A 22,166-nucleotide genomic window follows, 5' to 3' on the forward strand; every position below is an offset into this window, starting at 1 on the left:
TAGGCTTACCTTTGGCTGTGGCATGAACCACAGCAGCCTGGGAAATGACTTGATAAGTTTCAAAACCCAAATAAGACAAGGCAGAGAATAAAAGACTTCTTTTGAAAGCTCCTGGGTTTCCCATCACCTATGGAAAGAATTATGGTCAGGGTTAACAAACTTAGAAAATTTGAAGAAACTGCTATCCCAAGCAAAGATTACATCAATTTTCTCCTATCCCCAACACAATCAATCCTAAGAGTATTGGAAGCTCAAAATTTACTTTGTCAAATTCTTCAGTGAAACTATTTCACATAATTACTTTATAGGGACAGCATATCCTGCTAAGAAAAGATTCTTAACAACAGCTGATACTGGTAGCTTATGTAACAATCACAGTTATGCTGATAAGTGCTGGACTGGAATATCTACATTTTATTTGAGGAAGCATGGATATTATAATTTCTTGAAATAAAATAAGAGACACCAATATAATTAATATCAACCTTAAGAACAGACAAGATGAAAGATATCAAATATGGTAATTACACATAAAAAATATACATGGCTTTAAATAAAGCTATCTTCAAAAGTGATCCATGAAACCCAGTTTTAAAATAAACCATGAATAAAATAAAGAGCATATCAAAACAGATTTAGAAATTAATTTTCATAATTATGGCCAGAATTCTCAAGACCAATGGCAAAGGAGTATATGGATATCACTGCAGCAATTCTTCCCCTTTTTTCACATAGCATCAATTTTTTCCTTTCTGTCAATTTATTCCCATCTGAATAAAAACAAGCTATACTATCTTTGTAAGCTGTAATTGTTCCCTTCTTAAAAAGAAAACAGGGCTTCCCTGGTGGCACAGTGGTTGAGCGTCCGCCTGCTGATGCAGGGGACATGGGTTCGTGCCCCGGTCTGGAAAGATCCCACATGCCAGCTAAGTGGCTGGGCCCGTGAGCCATGGGTGCTGACCCTGCGCGTCCAGAGCCTGTGCTCCACAACGGGAGAGGCCACAACAGTGAGAAGCCCGCAAACCGCAAAACAAACAAACAAACAAAAACAAAACAAAAAGCTTCCTTTTGACTTCACATCTCCCTTCAGTCTCATTTTCCAAATTCTCTTTTCAGCAAAACTCTTTCAAAAAGTTTTCTAGAGCTCTGTCTCCACTTCCTCTCTTCCCATTTTCTCTTGAACTCACACAAATCACTTTTATCCCCACAACTCCACTGATGGTATTCTAGTTAAGGCAACCAAGGATGCTACTTCCTAGTAAACTCTCATCTTACTTGATCTATCAACAGCAATTGACAGCTGTTCACTCCCTTTTAAAAAAAAAAATCATAAATGGATGGTTAATATAAGAAATTTTTAAAATATCGCTTTATTGAGATATGTGACATAAAATAAACTGCATATTCATAATGTGTACCATGTGTTAAGATATATGTAAACCCGTAAAACTATCACCACAATCAAGATAATGAACATATCTGTCAATCCCCCAAATTTCCTCATCATTTTATAATTCATCCAATCCCTTTCCTCAGTACTTGCTGTGTTCTCTCACTCTTGAAGCACTCTTCGCTTAGCTTTTGTAACACTACTCTCTTGAATTTACTCCTATTTCAATAACTGCTCCTTCTCTTTTGTTGGTTCTTCATCTCCAAAACCTCACTGCCCAGGTGTGTCCTGGGTTTAATCCCAGACCTTCGTTTCTCTATACATATCATTTTGGTGATCTCATTTTGTTTCATGGCTTTAAATGCCATCAACATGCCAAAAACATGCAAATTTTAAAAAGCCCAGAGGTCTCCACTTAACTTCAGAATCATATATTCAGCTGCCCAAACATTTACCTCCACATGAAGTATAACAGGCATCTCAAGTATCAGCCAAAACAGCTATTGTTTCCCTCAAGCCCACTTCACTCAGTTTTCCCCTTCATGGTATTTAGCCATTACTCAGCACAATGCCTTCCATACAATGAATTCTGAAAAAATATTTGTTAAAAAAAAAATTTGTTGAACAAAAGAAGCAAGCTATCTCTTAGATATGTCTTTTCTTCAACACTGATTTATAATGATTTCAAGCTAGAAGGAATTCAAATATACAAACTCATCACTAGATGGAAAGGAATGTGTCACCACCATCTCCTGGTTTTTCTACTAACTTCTTGCCAGCTCCGCCTCCTCTTAAACGTTGGAATTCCTCTGTGATAGGCCTTCTTCTCATCTTACTATTAAATACATTTGACCCTCCAACAACACAGGTTTAAGCTGTGCGGGTCCACTTATATGTGGATATTCTTCAATAAATATGTACTACAGTACTAAACAGTTGAACCCACAGATACAGAGGACTGTAAAGTTATAAGCAGATTTTCGACTGCTTGGGGGGCCAGCACCCTTAACCCCTGCATTGTTCAGGGGTCAACTGTACTTTCAACTTCTACCATGGCATCATTTACAACCATATGCTAAAGTCTCCGAATCTCGATCTCCAGCCCAGGCATCAGAAGGTAAAATCAGACCTATCAAACTACTGTCTATTCCACATTTTAACTTGGCTATCTCATCATATTCACCTTAATTACCCCAAAAGGTAACTCACCTCCTCCTTTAACCCTCCAAATTGTTTTCTTTGGTCCTATCCCAGGAAAGAGTACCACCATCCACACTGCTAGAGTAGCCAGAAAACTGAGAATCATTCTTGACTTCTTCCTTTGAACTTCCACATCAAAGCTATCTTTCAGGTCCACTTAGTTTACATAATTAATATTCTTTTATTTCCATTTCCATGGCTACCACTAAAGTTCAAACCACCACATTATCTCACCTGTCCTGTAGCGATGATCTTTTATTTGGTTTCCAGCATCCACTCTAGCCTATCTATTCTTGACACTAGAAAAAGTTATTTTTTAACTCGAATCTGATCTTATGAATTCTCTCTTTAAAACTCTTTCATGATTTCCTATAACCTTTAGAATAAAATAAAAAATATTTAACATGGTCTACAAGGTTTTCAGAGTCTAGTTGTGGTAGGCAGCCTCTAAAATGGTCCCAAAGGGTGCTGGTTCAAGATGACAACATAGGAGGAAGCTAAACACACCTCCTCCCACAGACACACCAAATCTACAGCTACATATAGAACAATTTCCTCTGAAAGAAACCCCCAAACTAGCTGAGTGACTCCTCCACATCAGACAACGGAGGAAAAAAACCACATCAAAACAGGTAGGAGAGAGGCTGAGATAAAATTTTCCCGTAAACCACACCTTTGGTGTGGAGACCCAGTATTGGGAGCGAACTCACAACCCTGAGCTTCTCCCTGAGGAGCAAAGGGTTTGAACCTCACACTGGGCACCCCAACTTTAAAGACTTGTACCTGAGAGGTGAACCCCAAAACATCTAACTTAGAAAGCCAATGGAGCTTGTGTCCATGAGACCCACAAGGCTATAGCAAACTGAGAAAAAATTCTTTAAGCGCTTACGCAAACTCACCCATCCTAGAGCCCAGCACAGAGACAGTCAACTGAAAAGCACCCAGACTTTCTGTGAAAGACACTTATTTGCTTATCTTATCTTCAGCCAGAGGAGCAGGTATCTAACTTAACACACAGTAATCATTTCCAGAGATCTCAGAGGGTGGGCACTATCAAAGCACTCTTGCTTTGCCATGCTCCAGGTAACCAGTATCTCCCCCAAAAGCGTTTGTGCATACTTTTGGTGCTCCGGTTTTTGCAGCTGCCACCAGGGGACAACTCCTGTTCGCTTGACTCTGGTGACCAATGAGGCTTATGTTCATGAGTTTCACATAACTGTAACAAACAGAAAAACAGTTCTAAAGTGGCTAACTCCCCACCCCCACAGGTCACAGTACACTAAGTTCCCTACATACGAACATTCAAGTTGAGAACTTTCAAAGATTTGAACATGCGTTCTCATGTCCAATCATGTAAGTTAGTTCACATGTCTGGCGTACATTGTCATGTGTGGTCATCCTCTACAAGTGGTTGTGCTTTTGTGTACTTTACTATACAGTACTGTACACAATACAGTAGTACAGGATCTTTATTTCAAGCCCAGGATGTCCAGAAGCAAGTGTAAAAGCAGCAATTATGCAGCTGGTACTGCTAAGAAGTGCCAAGCAATAACAATGGAAACAAAAGTGAAAATAATTGAGACAGTGGAGCAAGGCAAAAAAACTGTAGACATCACTCATTCTTATAACCCGAATGGTTCAACCATTGGCACAATTCTAAAGAACAAGGACAAGATCGTGGAACATATGAAGTCCACTGTGCCGATTATATCAACGATAATATTGAAGAAGCGTGGAAAAGTGATGGAGGAGATGAAGAAACTTCTCAGTGTGTGGACGCAGGATCAGCATCAGCGCTGAGTCTCATTAAGCTTAATGCTTATTCAAAAGAAATGTAAAAGCCTTTATGAAGACTTGAAGAAACATGGCAAAGAACCAGAGGGCACATCTTTTAATGCCAGCCATGGCTGATTTCATCGGTTCAAGTCTAGAGCCAACTTTCACAACATAAAAGTAAGTGGCAAGGTAGAGGGTGCAGATACGGTAGCTGCCCAGGAATTTCCTGAAATGCTTTGAGAAATTACTGATGAAGGTACATATTTACCCAAGCAGGTTTTTAATGTGGATGAGACAGGACCGTACTGGAAGAGGATGCCAGACCGAAATTACATCAGTAAGGAGGAAAAGTTGATGCCAGATTGTAAAGCAACAAAGGATAGGCTAACTCTGTTGTTTGGTGGCAATGCTTCCAGCGATATGAAGCTGAAGTCTCTCTTAGTTTATCATTCAGAGAACCCAAGAGCCCTTAAAAATATAGCCAAGGGCTCTCTTCTTGTTGTGTGGAAGAGTAACTCCAAAGTCCAGGTTGCACAGGCCATTTTCCAGGATTGGTTTAACACCACTTTATCCCAGAGGTAGAGAAATATTGCTTGGAGAAGGATGTCCTATTCAACATTCTTCTGTTGCTCAACAATGCTCCAGGCCACCCCCCATTCATGGGTGACTTTCATCCCAAAGTCAAAGTAGTGCATCTGCCACCAAATACTATGTCACTCTTCCAACCTGTGGACCAGGGAGTTACAGTGACTTTCAAGAAACATTATCTACGTCACACTTTTTGTCAGGCAGTAAAGGTGCGTGATCAATCAGGAACAATCTTGTGACAATTTTGGAAGGACTATAGATCTACAAGGCCATAAAAAGTACTGACTTTGCTTGGCATGAGGTTATGGCCGTCATCATGAATGGGGTTTGGAAGAACCTTTGCTCACAGTTTGTTCATGGTTTTCATGGATTTGAGAAGGTGGATGAGGAGTCCAAAGAGGTCTTCAGCAACTTAGTGACTCTCAGTGAGAAGCTGGAGCTAGATCTGCAAGAGGACAATTTCACTGAGCTCCTTGCTGTGCAACACAAGGAGCTTACTAACGAAGACCTGATGGAATTGGAGGCCCAGAGGAAGGACAAAGAGAGACAAGAGGAAGAAGTAACTGAAGAATGAAAGAGATTCACGATGCAGGGAATGGCAAGGGGATTTTCTTTATGTGAGGAGTCACTGTTAGCTTTTGAGGCACAGGACCCGAACACAGAACAGTACACAAAGGTTGCAGCAGCCATTCAGAATGCAATCCAGTGCTACCGTGTCATTTATGATGAGAAAAAAAGAGCTACTACCCAGACATCACTGGATAATTTTTTCAAAAGGGTAGATAGAATTGAATCCAGCGAGGAACCAGAACATGTGCCATCAATGGCAGGCATGAGTGAAACTGCAGCTTGCCCTCTGTCTCCTGTTGCTGATGATCCTTCAGCTCTACCATCTCCCACCTCCTCTCCCTCCTCCAGTCAGTAACTCTTCTTGCCTGTTCACTCGATGCCAGCCCCTGTATGCCAGCTGTTGTACTGTGCTACTGTATTTTTCAAGGTACTATAGTGTAAGATTTTAAATGTTTTCTTTATTTTTTGTGTTTGTTTTTTATGTATTATTTGTGTGAAAAATATTATAAATCTATTACAGTACGGTACTATGTAGCCGATTGTGTTAGCTGGATACCTAGGCTAAGTTTGGTGGACTTAACGAACAAATTGAACTGATGAATGTGCTCTCAGAACAGAACTTGTTCGTATGTAGGGGACTTACTGTACAGAGAAAACAGACTGAAATGCACCTCCAGGCCTTCTGTGACAGAGGCCTAGTAGCTTATCTTCATAGCTAGGCCTAAATGGAAGGTTGCTAATTAAATACACATATTAGGGGCCAATTACAATCCTTTCCAATTACAAAACCTCAGAAAAAGACCTTAATAAAATGGAAACCAGTGATTTACCTGATAAAGTGTTCAAAATAAGCCACAAAGATGCTCACTGATCTCAGAGGAAGAATGACGAACAAAGTGAGAATTTCAACAAAGGGACAGAAAATATAAGGAAGTACCAAACAGAAATCATAGAGCTGAAGAATACAATAAATGAAATGAAAAATACAACAGAGTGGTTCAACAGCAGACTAGAAGAAGTGGAAGAAAGTATCAGTGAACTTGAAGACAGGGCAATGGAACTCATCCAATCAGAGCAGCACAAAGGAAAAAAAAAAGAATAAAGAAGAGTGAAGATAGCTTAAGGGACTTAAGGGACAACATCAAACAAACCAATATTTGTATTATAGATGTCCCAGAAGGAGAAGAGAAAGGGGTAGAAAACTTATTTGAAGAAACAGTGGCTGAAAACTTCCCTAATCCAGGGAAGAAAACAGACATCCAGATCCAGAAAGCCCAGAGAATTCAAAAAAAGATGAACCCAAAGAGACCCACACCACGACACATGAAAATTAAAGAGTCAAGACAAGAACCTTAAAAGCAGCAAGAGAAAAGCAACGTGTTACATACAAGGGATTTCCCTCCCACCCCAAGACTTATTAGCAGATATTTCAGCAGAAACTTTTCAGGCCAGAAGGAAGTTGGGCACAATATATTTAAAGTCCTGAAAGGAAAAACTGCCAACTAAGAACACTCTACCTGGTAAAGTTGTCCTTCAGAATTGAAGGAGAGATTAACAGTTCTCCAGACAAGCAAAACCTAAAGAAGTTTATCATCACTAGAATGGTCTTACAAGAAACCTTAAAGGGACTTCCTTAATTTGAAATGAAAGGGTGCTGATTAGTAACAGGAAAACATATGAAAGTACAAATCTCACCAGTAAAGGTAAATACATATGAAAATTGGGAAAATCTAATGTTGTAAAGGTGGTGAGTTAATTGACTATAAAGCTAGTAGTAAAAATAATTTGTTAACGGACACACAAAATAAAAAGAAATAAACTGCAACATCAAAACATAAAATGTGGGGGGAGGGGAGAAGTAAAAACATACAGCTTTAGAATGCATTCAAATTTAAGTTGCTATCAACTTAAAGTAGACTGTTAAAACTCTAAGATGTTTTATGTAAGCCTCACGGTAACCACAAAGCAAAAACCTATAGGAGGGGCTGCCCTGGTGGTACAGTGGTTAAGAATCTGCCTGCCAATGCATGGGACATGGGTTCAAGCCCTGGTCTGGGAAGATCCCACATGCCGCAGAGCAACTGAGCCCGTGCGCCACAACTACTGAGCCTGCACTCTAGAGCCTGCGAGCCACAACTACTGAGCCCGCGTGTCACAACTACTGAAGCCCGCATGCCTAGAGCCCATGCTCTATAACAAGCCACCGCAATAAGAAGCCTGTGTACCACAACGAAGAGTAGCCCGCGCTCGCCACAACTAGAGAAAGCCCGTGCACAGCAACAAAGACCCAACACAACCAAAAATAAAAAGAAAATAAATTAATTAAAAAAAAACTATAGGAGGGCTTCCCTGGTGGCGCAGTGGTTGAGAGTCCACCTGCAGATGCAGGGGACACGGGTTCGTGCCCTGGTCCGGGAAGATCCCACATGCTGAAGAGCAGCTGGGCCCATGAGCCATGGCAGCTGAGCTTGTCCGGAGCCTGTGCTCCACAATGGGAGAGGCCACAACAGTGAGAGGCCCGCATACCGCAAAAAAAAAAAAAAAAAAAAAACTATAGGAGATACACCAAAGAGAAAGAGAAAAGAATAAGCATTCCACTTCAGAAAATAAACAAATCACAAAGGAAGAGAGCAAAAGCAGAGGAAAGGAACAAAAGAATTACAAAACAACCAAAAACCAATTAACAAAATGGCAATAGTAAATCCATACCTATCAGTAATTACTTTAAATGTAAATGGACCAAATTCTCCAACCAAAAGACACAGAGTGGTTGAATGGATTATAAAAAAAAGCAAGAAAAAAACAGACTCAACTATATGCTGCCTACAACGAAAACAATTCAGCTTTAAGGACACACAAAGACTGAAAATGAAGAATGAAGGGATGGTAAAAATATTCCATGCAAATGGAAACCAAAAGGAAGTTGGGGTAGCTGTGTCAGACAAAACAGACAATAAGATAAAGACTGTAATAAGAAACAAAGAATGTCATTATATGACGATAAAGGGCTAAATCCAACAAGACGATATAAGGTTTGTAAATATGCATCCAACATAGGAGGACCTAAATATATAAAGCAATTATCAACAGATCTAAACACAGAAATAGATGGCAATACAATAGTAGTAAGGGACTTCAATACCCCACTTTCATCAATGGATAGATCATCCAGAAAGAAAATCAATAAGGAAACACTGGCCTCAAACAACATGTTTAACCAGATGGACTTAATGGGCATATATAGAACATGCCATCCCAAAGCAACAGAATATACAAGCGTACAGGAAACATTCTCCAGGACAGATCATAATGTTAGGTCACAAAATAAGTCTTAATAAATGTAAGAAGATTAAAATCATATCACGCATTTTTTCTAACCACAATGGTATGAAACTAGAAATCAATTACAAGAAGAAAATTCACATATATATGAAGATTAAACAACATGCTACTGTACAACCAATGCTTCAAAGAAGAAATGATGAGAAATTTTTTAAAAAAACACCTTGAAAAAACTGAAAATGGCAATACAGCATACCAAAACCTGTAGGATATAGCAAAAGCAGTTCTAAGAGGGAAGTTCATAGTGATAAATGCCTATGTTAACAAACATGAAAGATTTCAATTAAACAACTCACTTTACACCTCAAGGAGCTGGGAAAAAAAAAAAAAAAAGAAAAACAAACAAAACCCCAAATTAGCAGAAGGAAGGAATAACTAAAATCAGAGGGGGAACAAATGAAATAGAGACTAAAAAGACAAGAGAAATGATCAATAAAATGAAGACCCGGGTTTTTTGGTTTTTTTTTTCTTTTAAGGTACACAAAATAGACAAACATTAACTAGATTCACCAAGTGAAAAAGAGAGGACTCAAATAAATAAAATTATAAATGAAAGACGAGACAGCACAACCAATACCACAGAAGTACAAAGGACCATACGAGTCTACTATGAACAATTATACACCGACAAATTGAACAAACTAGAAGAAATGGATAAATTCCTAACATACAACCTACCAAGACTGTATCATGAAGAAACAGAAAATCTGAACAGACCAATTACCAATTGAGGCAATTGAATCAGTAATCAAAAGCCTCCCAACAAAGAATGGCCTAGGACTAGATGGATTCAATGGTGAATTCTATCAAACATTTAAGGAATGAATACCAATGCTTCTCAAACTCTTTCAAAAATAGAAGAGGAAAAACTTCCAAACTCATTTTATGAGGCTAGCATTACCCTAATACCAAAGTCAGAAAAGAACATTACAAGAAAAAAAAAAGTACAGGCCAATATCTCTGATGAACATAGATGCAAAAATCTTCAACAGAATTAGCAAATGAAATTCAATAATACACTAAAAGAATCATAAGCCAAGATCAAGTGGGATTTATTTTAGGGATGCAAGGATGGTTTAACATCTGCAAATCAATCTGATTCACCATATTAACAAAATGAATGCCAAAAAATCATATGATCATCTCAATAGGTGCAGAAAAGGCATTTGTCAAAAATTCAGTATCTATTTATGATAAAATTCTGAACAAAGAGGGTATAGAGGGAATGTACCTCAACGTAGTAAAGGCCATAAATGACAAACCCATGGCTAACATCACAGTCAATAGTGAAAAGTTGAAAGCTTCTCCTCTAAGATGAGAAACAAGACAAGGATACCCTCTCTTGCCACTTTTATTCAGTATAGTATTGGAAGTCCTAGCCAGAGCAATTAGGCAAGAAAAAAAAAAAAGGTGTGGGGCATACAAATTGGAAAAGAAGTAAAATTATCAGTACATGCAGATGACATGATGGCATACACAGAAAACCCTAAAGACTCCACAAAAAAACTGTTAGAAATAATATACGAATTAAGTAAAGTTGCAGCATATAAAATCAATACACAAAAAATGTTTTTATATACTAATAACAAACTATTAAAAATAGAAGTTGAGAAAATAATCCCATTTACAGTTTCGCCAAAAAGAATAAAACACCTAGGAATAAATTTAACCAAGGAGGTAAAAGACCTGTACACTAAAAACTATAAGACACTGATGAAAGAAATTGAAGAGGACATAATGGAAATATATTCCATGCTCATGGTTTAGAGGAATTAATATTGTTAAAAGGTCCATACTACCCAAAGCAATCTTTAGGTTCAGTACAATCCCTATAAAAACTCCAATGGTGTTTTCCACAGAAATAGAACAATCCTAAGGTTTTTATGGAATTACAAAAGACCCCAAATAGCCAAAGCAATCCTGAGAAAAAAAGAGCAGAGCTGAAGGCATCATGCTCCCTGATATCAAACTAAATTATAAACCTATAGTGATCAAAACAGTATGGTATTCACATAAAAAACAGACACATAGATCAATGAAACAGAGTAGAGAGTCCAGAAATAACCCCACGCCTATGTTGTCAGTAATTATTGACAAAAGAGTCAAGAATATATAATGGGGGAAGGACAGTCTTTTTGGTGTTGGGAAAACTGGACAGCCACATGCAAAAGAATGAAACTGGACCACTACCTTATACTCCATACACAAAAATTAACTCAAAATGGATTAAAGACTTCATTGTAAGACCTGAAACCATAAAACTCCTAGAAGGAAACATAGGGGTAAGCTCCACGACACTGGTCTTGGCAATGACTTTGAATTTGACACCAAAAACAAAGGCAACAAAAGCAAAAACAAACAAGTGGGACTTCATCAAACTGAAATGTTTCTGCACAGCAAAGGAAACAATGAACAAAATGAAAAGGCACCCTACCAAAAGTGAAAAAATATTTGCAAATCATATATCTGATAAGGGGTTAGTATCTAAAATATATTAAGAACTCATACAACTCAACAGCAAAAAAACAAACATCCAATTAAAAAAGTGGGTAGAGGATCTGAAGAAACATTTTGCCAAAGAAGACATACAGAGAGCCAAGAGGTACATGAAAAGGTACTCAACATCACTAATCACCAGGGAAATGCAAATCAGAACCATAATGAAATCTCACCTCACACCTGTTAGAATGGCCATTATGAAAAAGACAAGATATAACCAGTGCTGGAGAGGATTTGAGAAAAGGGCACTCTGTGCGCCATTGTTGGGAATGTAAATTGGTGCAGCCACTATGGAAAACAGTATGGTGGTTCTTCCAAAAATTGAAAATAGAACGTCAATATGATCCACCGATTCCACTTCTGGGTATTTATCCAAAGGAAACAAAAACACTAACTTGAAAAAATATATGCACCCCATGTTGCACTGCAATATTATTTACAATGGCCAAGACATGAAAGCAACCTAAGTGTCCATCAATGAATGAACAACAACAAAATGATACACACACAAAATGGAATATTATTCAACCATTGGAAAAAAAAGAAATCTTGCCATTTGCAACAACATGGACCTTGAGGGCATTAGGCTAAGTGAAACAAATGAGAGAGAAAAAGACAAATACAGTATGATCTAACTTATATGTGGAATCTAAAAAAAAAAATCCAAACTCATATACAAGAGTTTGGTGGTTGCCAGAGGCAAGGGAAGAGGGGCTGGGGGTGTGTGGAAGAGGTAGGTGAAATGGGTGAAGGTGGACAAACTTCCAGTTATAAAATAAATACATCCTGAGGATATAATGTACAGCATGGTGACTATAATTAATAATACTGTATTGTATATGTGAAAGTAACTGAGAGAAGAAATCTTAAAAGTTCTCATCACCAGAAAAAAATTGTAACTATGTGTGGAGATTGATATTAACTAGCCTTATTGTGGTGATCATTTCACAATATATACAAATACTGAATCATCATGTTGTACACCTGAAACTAATACATGTCAATTATCTCTCAATTTAAAAATAAATAAAATAAAATGGCCCTCAATGAGCCCTGCTTTCTACTATTCACTCCCTTGTGCAATCCCCTCCCCTTAAATGTAGGCTGAACTTACTGACTCCCTTGTAAGAAACAGAATATGCAGAAGTGAAAAGATGTTACTTCTAAGATTAGGTTATAAAAAGACTGTGGCTTCCATCTTTGATACTCACTCTCTCACGTGTTCCTTCTGACTGCATGCCTGCCATGGGGGAATCTAGCTACTGTGTCTTAAGGCAGCCCTGAGAAGCCTTCCTGGTGAGTAACAGAGGCCTGCCTACAGGCACATGATGAGCTTGGAAGCAGAATTTTCCCTTTACCCTCAAGTTGAGCCTTGGCAGGAGCCCTTAGCAACTGAACAGGCTGATTCAACCTTATGAGAGATCTTCAGCTAGAGGCACCCAGATAAATCTCATGTGGATTCCTAATCAACAGAAACCATGAGATAATAAACGTTTGTTGCTTTAAGACATTATGCTTCGTGATAATTTGTTATCAATAATAGATAACTAATAAACTGGTACTTGCCTAACTTTTCAGCCTTGGTTTATTTCAGTTTACTCTTCCACTCCAGGCTTCAGTCATACTTTCAGTTCCTCAAAAATGCCACCTTTTCTTACCTCAAAGCCTCATGCTACTCTCTCTACAGGCATATTCTTTTGTCCTCATCTTCCCTTTATCAAGTCTTTATATCACATCTCTAACCACTTACACACTTTCCCTTTTCCCTTTAAGATCAGATTAGGTGTAATTTTGCTTCCCTTTTCCTAACACTTAGCATTCATTACATTTACTCAATAACTACCTTTCCTTCTGTCAGATCAGTGAGAAAAGGGTTGTTTCTCACGTTCAATATGCCCCCAGAGCTTAGAATAGTCTTGCTCATAGTAAGCACTCAGTACAAATTCGCTGAAAAATAAACGTTTGAGATGAGTGTTTTGTAGTGTAGATTACAAATTGAAAAAGACAGAAAAATGAAGTCTGAGCTACTGAAAAGTAGCCTCCAATCTCTGCAAACCCCTGGGGATTAAATACCTCAAACTCAACTTATTGACATCAAGCAGGGAGGAAGGTCTAGGAAAAAGAAAAACAGAAATGATAAGGCTATGAAAACACATGAAAAATTGGAAATCTGGTAATAATAAATAGTTCCACCTCCCTAAAAATTCAATATACTTAGAGGGAGGAAAGAATTTTCATTATTGCCTTTGGCTTAGAGCAGAGTTTTATTACCTACAAGTCTCTCTAGTATCTCGTTACTGTGATTTTTTTCTGTCCTTTTCTATCTTGCTTCTCTAGTTTTCAGTTTTTTAGCACAATGGCCATATGCAGCTCATGTGCTCTGTAGATACTCGGAGTATCTGGAGATACATCTTTCTAGCTGTGTGACTTGAATACATTATTTAAGCTTATTTCAGTTTCTCTTCTAAAAAAATGGATAAAATAACAGTTCTTATTTCCTAGGGTGCATGGAAACATTTCAGTACACAATTAAACCAGGTAATGCTTAACACAATGCCTGGTTATAGTAAGCCTTCAATAAATGTTATTATTATCTAATAATAGTGGATCATTCCACTAAAATGAAATTTTTAACTCACCAAAGCTCTAATTTGGAAACTTGAGGCTAGTTTCATACTTAGTACTTCTCCCATTCCTCTGCTCATATCATCTAACATCAACCCATCTGGCTATAAGCTCTTCCAAGGAAAGGGATCAAGCCTTACTGTCTTTCAACCCTCCCCCACCCCACAACTCTGAACACATTGCAGGCAGTCAAAAATGTATATTTAAAATAATTTAAAATAATGAAGCACCTAGTTCAAATGATATATATCCAATGCACACCCTCACCCTTCAATCCCCTTTCAGAGATAAACCTAGGCCAATCAGTCTAACAGAAATGTGAAAATTGGGATGACAAGCTAACATCCCAACATCCTTCCTTAACGTTATGCAGATGAAACAAGAAACTCAAAAATAATTTTTAAACCTAAATAGTGCATAAATCTCTGGTTCTGAGCCGTAGGAATTTTCAAGATCACACCGCAAACTTCCCAAAGTCCTGTAGACTGCCAGCCTCAGGTGCTATTACCGTATCTGGCCGTCACCGAAAGTTAAAATTATCTCACAGAGGTCAAGGTCTTTTTCCCCCCTACAGTTCTCCTTGCATTTACACAGGAAAGACAGGCATAAGGCAGATTCTCCGGAGCGATGGGAAGGGCTGGGGGGGACTCACTCTTCCTCCGACCCCAGTTTTCAGAGAGGAACTGGGCTTGCGAAAGGGAGAGGACCTGTCCGTCGCGGTCACCGGGAGAGCTCCAAGCACACCAGGCCCCGAACTCCTTCCTCAGTTCACCACATACCCTAAGGTGACACGGCGCCACCGAGCCTGAAGAAGGAAGGGGCCGCCGGAGCCCAGCCGGTAGGGGAGGAAAGGGGGAGCCAGGACGGCGAGGGTACCTCAGCACCGCGGAGTCGCCAAAGAACGCACTGCTCCCTGCTGCCAGCAGCACCCGTCGGGAGCCGAGGTCCCGGGGCAGCGCTACGTCCCAAAGGAAGGGAGCGCCAGAGTCGCAAGGCTAGCGCCATGATCCGCAGCTCGCAAGCCTGACCCCTCACCCCTTTGGCTTCTACGAAGCGGGGCGGAGCGAAAGGCGCCCCAGTCTCTCCACAGAGAGCAGCATCGACTGGCTTCCGGCCCCGCTCCTCTTCCTCTCCGCAGCTTCCGGTCCACGGTTTCTGGGGGCGGGAAATACCTCGATTGGGCGGGACTTAGTGGCCTTGCTGCGCCTGCGCCGAGTGGACTGGGGCAGGGAAATAGCGCCCTTCGGGCTGCTGGCTTTTGGCCGTCCTGGGGGTCTGTTTTGGCTTTGGCTAAAGGATAGCTCACCAGAACAGACTTGAAAGCTCTGAAACAGACCCAAGGATTTCCGTATGCAAGTAAATAATGATTTGTTATTTATAGTTCTCTGCTGCCTTCAAAGGTGGGGAGAATCCTGGTACTGGAGGGTCCTTTTAGGAAATAAACGCTTGTTAGAATTAAACTGTTCTACATAAAGAAGGGAATGGAAGAGATTGAGAGACTGGAGGGGGAGTTTCTCGGGGAGAAGGGAGAAGCCAGAGACGGGCAAAGAGTGACCAACCCACAGTGATCCAACAAGAAAGACTAGGGAGAGGAGGCCTCTTGACAGAAGGTTGATGGCGTTGTATGCTTTGGGATGTGTCGTATAAAACCCCTGGCTTCCCCTCAGAATATTCAGTAAGGTCGGTATTGCTTTTTCACTGGACTGGAACTCTTTTGGAGAGGATGAAGAGGTTTTGAATCCTACTTCAGATTTGATGTGGGAGAAAACACAAGCTGCAAACCTACTATATGGATTATATGAAATTTTTTTATGGGCAATACGGGAAGACAGTTATAGTTTTTTAAAAAATAGGTTACATTTATGTAGTACTTTCAATACTATGTAGTGAATTAACAAACACTTTTATTTCATTTGATCTTCCCAACGACCTTGTGAAGTAAGTGGTATCCCAAGTTAATAAACAAGTGAACTATAGCTCAAAGAGATTTATTAACCAAGGTTACCTAGCTGGTAGGTATTGGTAGAAGACTAGAATCCATGTCTTCTAACAATAAGTCCAATGCTTCTTCTATTGATTGCTCCTTCCACCACTTCCCGTTAAATCAACCATATTTCTTTAGGATTACATCAGTGATATCCCTATTTTCTTTGTTTTTAACATATATTTTAAAAGATATATAGATCCTCTTCCAAACTTTCTTTTTTTACATATTTCTACTGGTAGTTTTCTCAGTATTGCTAAATAATATGTTTATACCACTGAATGCCATCATAATCCTGAGACTGAGTTTCTAATATGTCAGCCAGAGTAAAATTTTAATTAAAATTTTCATTTTGAAAAAAAATTTAGATCCTTAGGAAAGTTGTAGGAAATCCCATATATTCTTCACCTAGATTCATCCATTGTTAACATATTGCCACATATTCTTTATCTTTCTTTACATATAATATGCATATTCTATTCCTATTATCATTTTCTGTTGTTGAACCTTTTTAGAATAGATTACAGATATCATGACTCTTCCTGCCCAGAAACAAAGATGTTCTCTTATTTAGTCCCAGTACAGTTACCAAATTCAGGAAATTGAAATTGATAGAATACTATTATTTACTATACAAGTTTTGCTTATTGTCCCAATGCTGTCCTTTATAACAACCATTTTTTCCCCAACTCGTTTCAAATCCTGATTATGTGTTGCATTTAATTGTCCTGTTTCTTTAGTCTCTTTAACTCTGTAGTATTTCTCTCTTGGCTCCAGGCACAGTACCTTTTCTTGCCTCCCATGAGCCTCAGACTTCCCTATGTGATATTGTTTCTTTCAGGATTCCTTCCCATTTCACTACCCTAGCACTCTCCCCCTTCCCCCTACCCCACTCCACTATTCCTGACCTAGCTGATTCCTATTCACCTTTCAGCTCTCAGTCCAAACGTTACTTCCTCAGAGAAATTTTTCTTGATTCCCCTTAATATATTTTCATTTTCTTTATAGCTCTAAGCACATTTTATAATTTCATTTTTATATTTGTGATTATTTGTCGATCGAGTATATTTTAGAGGTAGAGTTGATAAGAATTAGTAATGTGTGCCTTCACTGTACTATAAACTCAATGACATGTCTGCTTTTGCCTATAACAGGGCCTGGCACAATTTCTTCATTCACTAATGAAATATATTTTGCTTATCTATAATATGCCTCGTATTCTTCTAGATGTGAATTCCTAGTGGAGCATATATTCCAGTTGGGGAAAGATAGTAAGCAAAGTAAATGATATAATAAATCATAAAAGATATAATAAATGATGATAAATGCTGAAAAAGGAAGATAAAGCAGAAAGGGGTATAGAGTGTATTTCTGCATAGGCATTACAGTTTTAAATAGGGTGGTGGCCACAGAAGAACTCACTGAGGGGGAAGAGGGAATGAGCCATGAAAATATCTGGGGGCAGAGCATATCACGCCAAGTGAAATGAAAGTGCAAAGGCATAAATTGGGAAGGCAAGTGGCATTTTCTCTGAACATAAGTCCACTCTAGATTGAGTGAGCAAGAAGGAGACTCTTAAGGTCTCGAGTGACCTTAAGAGATAAGGTCAAAGAGGAGATGGGGACCAAGTAATGTAGGACCTTGTAGGCAATTGTAAGGACTTTGGCTTTCGTTCTTTGTATGATCATGTGGGACACAGTCTAATTTACATTTTAATTAGATCCTTATGACTGTTTTGAAAATAGACTGAAGGGGAGCAGGAAGGGAAGCAGTTACTGGGTATTACAGAAATGTAGAAAGAAATAGAGGTGACTCAGGCTAGGCTGGAAAATAGGAGTAGTCAGAATCCAGGTGTATTTTGAAGGTAGAGTTGACAGGATTAGCCAACACAGTGGACCAGTTAGGGTGGGGTATGAGAGAGGCAAAGATGTCTCCAAGTGTTTTGGCCCAAACAACTGGAAGAAGCTTTGCCATTACTTGAGATAAAGAGGATTGTGGGAGATACGGATTTGGGAAGGAAGATCAGGAGGGTTTACTTGTACATTGAAATTTGAAATGATTATTAGGCATCTGTGGTAGCCAGCCTTCAAGATGGCCCCCAGTGGTTCTTACCTCCTGGATTTACTCCTTTGTGGGATTTCCTCTGACATTAGATATAGGCTTGTCTATTTGACCAGTAGAATACTGCAAATGTGATGGTATATGACTTCTGAGGCTAAATCATAAAACTCACGAAGCTTCTCCCTTGATCTCTCAGATTGTTTGCCTTGGGGGAAGCCAGAGGCCATGCCATTAGGGTACTCAAGCAGCTCTAGTAAGAGGTACACGTTGGAGAGGGAACCAAGGTCTCCCACCAACAAAGAGCACTACTGTTAACGTGTGAGTAAGCCACCTTGGAAGTAGATCCTCCAGCCCCATAAGATGACTGCAACTCTGCATAATACCTGATTGCAACTCTTATGAGAGATGATAAGCCAGAACCCAGCTAAGCCTCTCTGAAATTCCTGAAACAAAGAAGCTATATATAATAAATGGCTACTTAGTTGTTAAGTCCCTAAGTTTGATATAATCTGTTATGGAACAGTAGATAACTAATACAACTCACAAGTAGGGAGTTGGAATCTAGAGTTTCAGGATTTGGAAATTTCGGAGCCTTTAGAATATAGATGGATTTCAAAGCTGTAAGGCTAGATGAGGTAACTAAAGGTGTGGATGAAGACAGAAAAAAGAAAAGTCAAGAACTAAACCCTGGGGTACTCCAGTGTAAGAACTGGGAATATGAGGATCAAAAAGCACAGGAGATAAAAAGGAACAACCAGTGAGGTAGAAGAACGCCAAGAGACTATTTTGTGAATATCTCATTCATTTTAGCATCCCTTTAAATCTCCACCAGGTGTTAAGTCCCATGCCTGTTTGTTCTTTGTTTTTAGAACCTTGTTATGCCTGATACATAGTATGCATTCAGTATGTGTTGACTAAATGGGCGAATGAATAAGTAAAAAAGTAGAATGGAATTTAGACTATAGTTTGAGGAAAATGAATAAGTACATTGAATAGCTATGGCACTGTCTATTTAATTGAGAGATTGCTTATTGGGTACTAAAAGTACAAAACCATTTCATTGTCTCTACTCCCTATTTTAGTGGAGACAAAGGTGATGAAAATTGGGTATTGATACTATGTATTCTGGAAATTTTGAAACTTGTAACTAAATTAGTGGTACCTGAGGACCTTCGCTTTAATGTAAAAACAGAATCAAAAATAAAACAAAAAGGTTATTTTTACCAACCTTTAGTAAAAACAAAATAAAACACTTCTCTTTCCTCCCTACTATGTTCCAACCACAAAGGCCTTGTTTCTGTTCCTGCAGTTTGCTAAGTCTATTCCTGCCTTTGTCCCTGCTATCATTCCTCTGCCTTCAGATCTTTGCAGGACTGGGTCTTTCTTATTTTTCAGTTCTCATATAAAATATCACCACTTTTTTTTTTTTTTTTTTTGCGGTACGCGGGCCTCTCCCGTTGCCTAGCACAGACTCCGGACGCGCAGGCTCAGTGGCCATGGCTCACGGGCCCAGCCGTTCCGTGGCATGTGGGATCTTCCCGGACCGGGGCACGAACCTGTGTCCCCTGCATCGGCAGGCGAACTCTCAACCACTGCGCCACTAGGGAAGCCTAAAATATCACTACCTTTGAGAGACCTTCCCTGTCTGAAAAGTTTCTTATTATCCCCAAGTCCCTTTCTATCACATTACCCTGTATTACTTTCCTCATGGTACTGTGAACAATAATCAATATCAAGGTTGCAATGAACAAAGAGCTTTATTTGGGGGTCTTAGTAATTGCAATTTGGGAGATACAGACTTGAGTAAAACCGGAAGAGTGTTTCTGGAAAGAGAAAGAGACAGGGGCTTATAAAGGCAGAAACTACGAGGTGGTTTAAGTTGTCTGGCAAGAATTATGGTTGATTCTGATGCAGAAAAGAAGATACTTGTTCTTAATGGATAGGCTATCACAAGGGTCTAATAAGTATCTTGATTTTCATGAACATTGGGCAGATGTTCTGGATGTGCCTATTAAGATTCCACCTGAGCTGAGATATGCATAAGTCACACTCCCTCAGTGGACTCCTGGCTCCATTTTAGAAAGCTCTTTTAGCAATACTGACTCCATTTTGATTTTCCTTTCACAGTACTTATGGCTATCTGAAATCATTTTGCTTCTTTTTAATAACTTATTATTTGTTCTCCCTCTAGGGTAGAAGCTTTTGTCTGTCACTGTTTTATCACAAGTCTCTACAGAACAATATTTATAGAACAATGTTTGGCACATAACAGGCACCCAGGAGGTGTTGAATAAAGGAATGAATCTTCACTTGCACTGATACGATTACTTAAAAGTGTTTACTTCGCATTTTTTGGATTAAAAGAAAAGTTTGGCTTAGAAAAGTCTATATTTCTTCTTTGGTTCATTTTTCCATTTCTTCTGTAATTAAAAAAGTTATCTTTTGCCCATTTTTCAATTTTTAAAGGCAATTATACTTAAGATACTAACCCTTGTTTTTGAATGTCAGGTTTGTGGCAAATATTTTTTCCCATATGTTTGCCTATTGATTTTGTCCCTGTTTTTTTGGACAGAAATTCAAACTTCAAGCAGTCAGATGGAGCAATATTTTCCGTAGTAGTTTAATCTCAAGCAGCATCAAGTCGCAGTCAAGTGCGGCGCTTAGAGGTTACTCTGAATCTGTGACTTTGGGCAAATAGGCCAATTACTTAGCTATCAAATCTCCAGTTAGTCATATTTTTCTCACTTGCGAAATGGGGATAATGGCACTAATCCGTTACAAACTTGTGAGGATTAAATGAAATTAAGAATATCAAATGACTCTGATAGTTGCACACTGAAAGCGCTCTAAATAAGAATGGTTAGTAGTTAGCATTTCACTACTTTCATGCTGAAGCTGGTTCTTTCCTGGTTCAGCTTGTGGTATAAATTTTCTCAAATATAACTTCTTTTATTTTCAGGAACTTATTTTGGTGCACCAAATAACTTACTTAAACGCCTTAAGTCAACTTGGAGTTTTCGGTAAGCAAGCGATCTACTACCCCTGAAGCATCAACCTACAGGAACAGATCAGTGTCTACGAGCTCTGGGCCGGCAGTGGCCGGGATGGGCGGAGCCGGCCTCAGCCCTGCCCCGCCCCTCCCCTCAGCCGGATCCGCCCCAGGTTTCCGTGAATCCCAGGCGACCGGGAGGTTCCGCGGTGTGTACCTGCCTGGTCTCTACCTTGGAGCGACTTCTACACCTTAGACGGAGAAGTGAGTGCGGACTTCTTTCTGTTTCGGGCCCGGAGTGGCGGGCCACCCGCAACCCACCGATCCACTGGGGCAGGAGAAGAGTCCGGGTCGGGAGAATTGGGCCCGCAGGCTCCGCGCGACTCGGCCCGCCCTGACCTCGCGCTGTAAGTGCATCCTGGGCTACGCGCGGCCAGGGATAGGCCGGGGCGCGCGGGGCCTCTGGATCCGCTGGACTCGAGGTCGGGGCCTGCCGAGACCCAGGGTTGCCCCGCGCCTCCCGGTGTAGCCAGAGTTCCGGGCTCAGCTCCGGGCCGCGAGGCGCCTCTTGGACCTGGTGCTAGTGCACCTGGGCGGGCGGTGCCCGGGATCCTCCAGGCGGGGAGTCAGGCCTGCGGCCCAGGGAAGGGGGACACGCCCAGAAATTGCCGCAGCTCCTAGCCCGGAGAGGTACTGGGTCACGCGTCCCGCTCTGCCTTAGCGAATACCCAGAGGAATGGGGTGGGCCTCAGAGTAGGCGATGGTTCCAGGGGAAGCTGCTAGGTAGGTGGGGTGGGCAAAGGTGATTCTTAATTTTGGTGTAAAGCAGGAGGTTGCGAGATGGCGTATCCTAGCGGCTCCAGTTCAGGCTCCAGCTACGAATTTCTTCTGTTTGGGGCTCACCGCAACCAGGGGCGTGGAGGAAGTGCGGTTACATTAGTTTTGCAGTGCCAGAACCTCTGGGAGACTGAGCAAGCCTACCACTGACGTTGTGCTTGATGATGATCCACAATTTTTGCTTATCCTTGGTGTTATCTTTTCGTGGCTGCCTCTATAACTGATAATCAAATAGAAGGAAGGGTGGGATTGAACGCAGTGAGTATTGATTACAGTATCCCACAAGCACTGCCCGACAACTTTTA

At 40.1% G+C, this 22,166-nt stretch overlaps 2 protein-coding genes across 10 annotated transcripts in view; one reads left to right on the forward strand and one right to left on the reverse strand.

Annotated features, from left to right (window-relative positions):
* Positions 1 to 15,135, reverse strand: part of RMDN1 (regulator of microtubule dynamics 1) — a 37,748-nt gene extending 22,613 nt beyond the window's left edge. For 4 of the 6 annotated variants that reach the window (XM_073794569.1, XM_019926322.3, XM_073794566.1 and 1 more), the window contains exons 1-2: positions 14,867 to 15,019; positions 10 to 127 (exon numbers count right to left, since the gene is read on the reverse strand). In XM_073794569.1, coding sequence (XP_073650670.1) covers positions 10 to 127; positions 14,867 to 14,995 — 247 coding nt within the window. In that variant the 5' untranslated portion in view covers positions 14,996 to 15,019. The other 2 variants (XM_033843072.2, XM_073794567.1) reach the window with 2 other exon arrangements.
* Positions 15,136 to 15,207: 72 nt separating this feature from the next.
* The window catches only part of CPNE3 (copine 3), a 51,751-nt gene continuing 44,792 nt past the window's right edge, over positions 15,208 to 22,166 (forward strand). For 2 of the 4 annotated variants that reach the window (XM_073794570.1, XM_019926325.3), the window contains exons 1-2: positions 15,208 to 15,346; positions 20,995 to 21,288. The gene's annotated coding sequence lies outside the window, so the exon portion shown is untranslated. The other 2 variants (XM_019926324.3, XM_033842626.2) reach the window with 2 other exon arrangements.

The sequence above is a fragment of the Tursiops truncatus genome, chromosome 17, assembly GCF_011762595.2.
Source record: "Tursiops truncatus isolate mTurTru1 chromosome 17, mTurTru1.mat.Y, whole genome shotgun sequence".
Classification (NCBI taxonomy): domain Eukaryota; kingdom Metazoa; phylum Chordata; class Mammalia; order Artiodactyla; family Delphinidae; genus Tursiops; species Tursiops truncatus.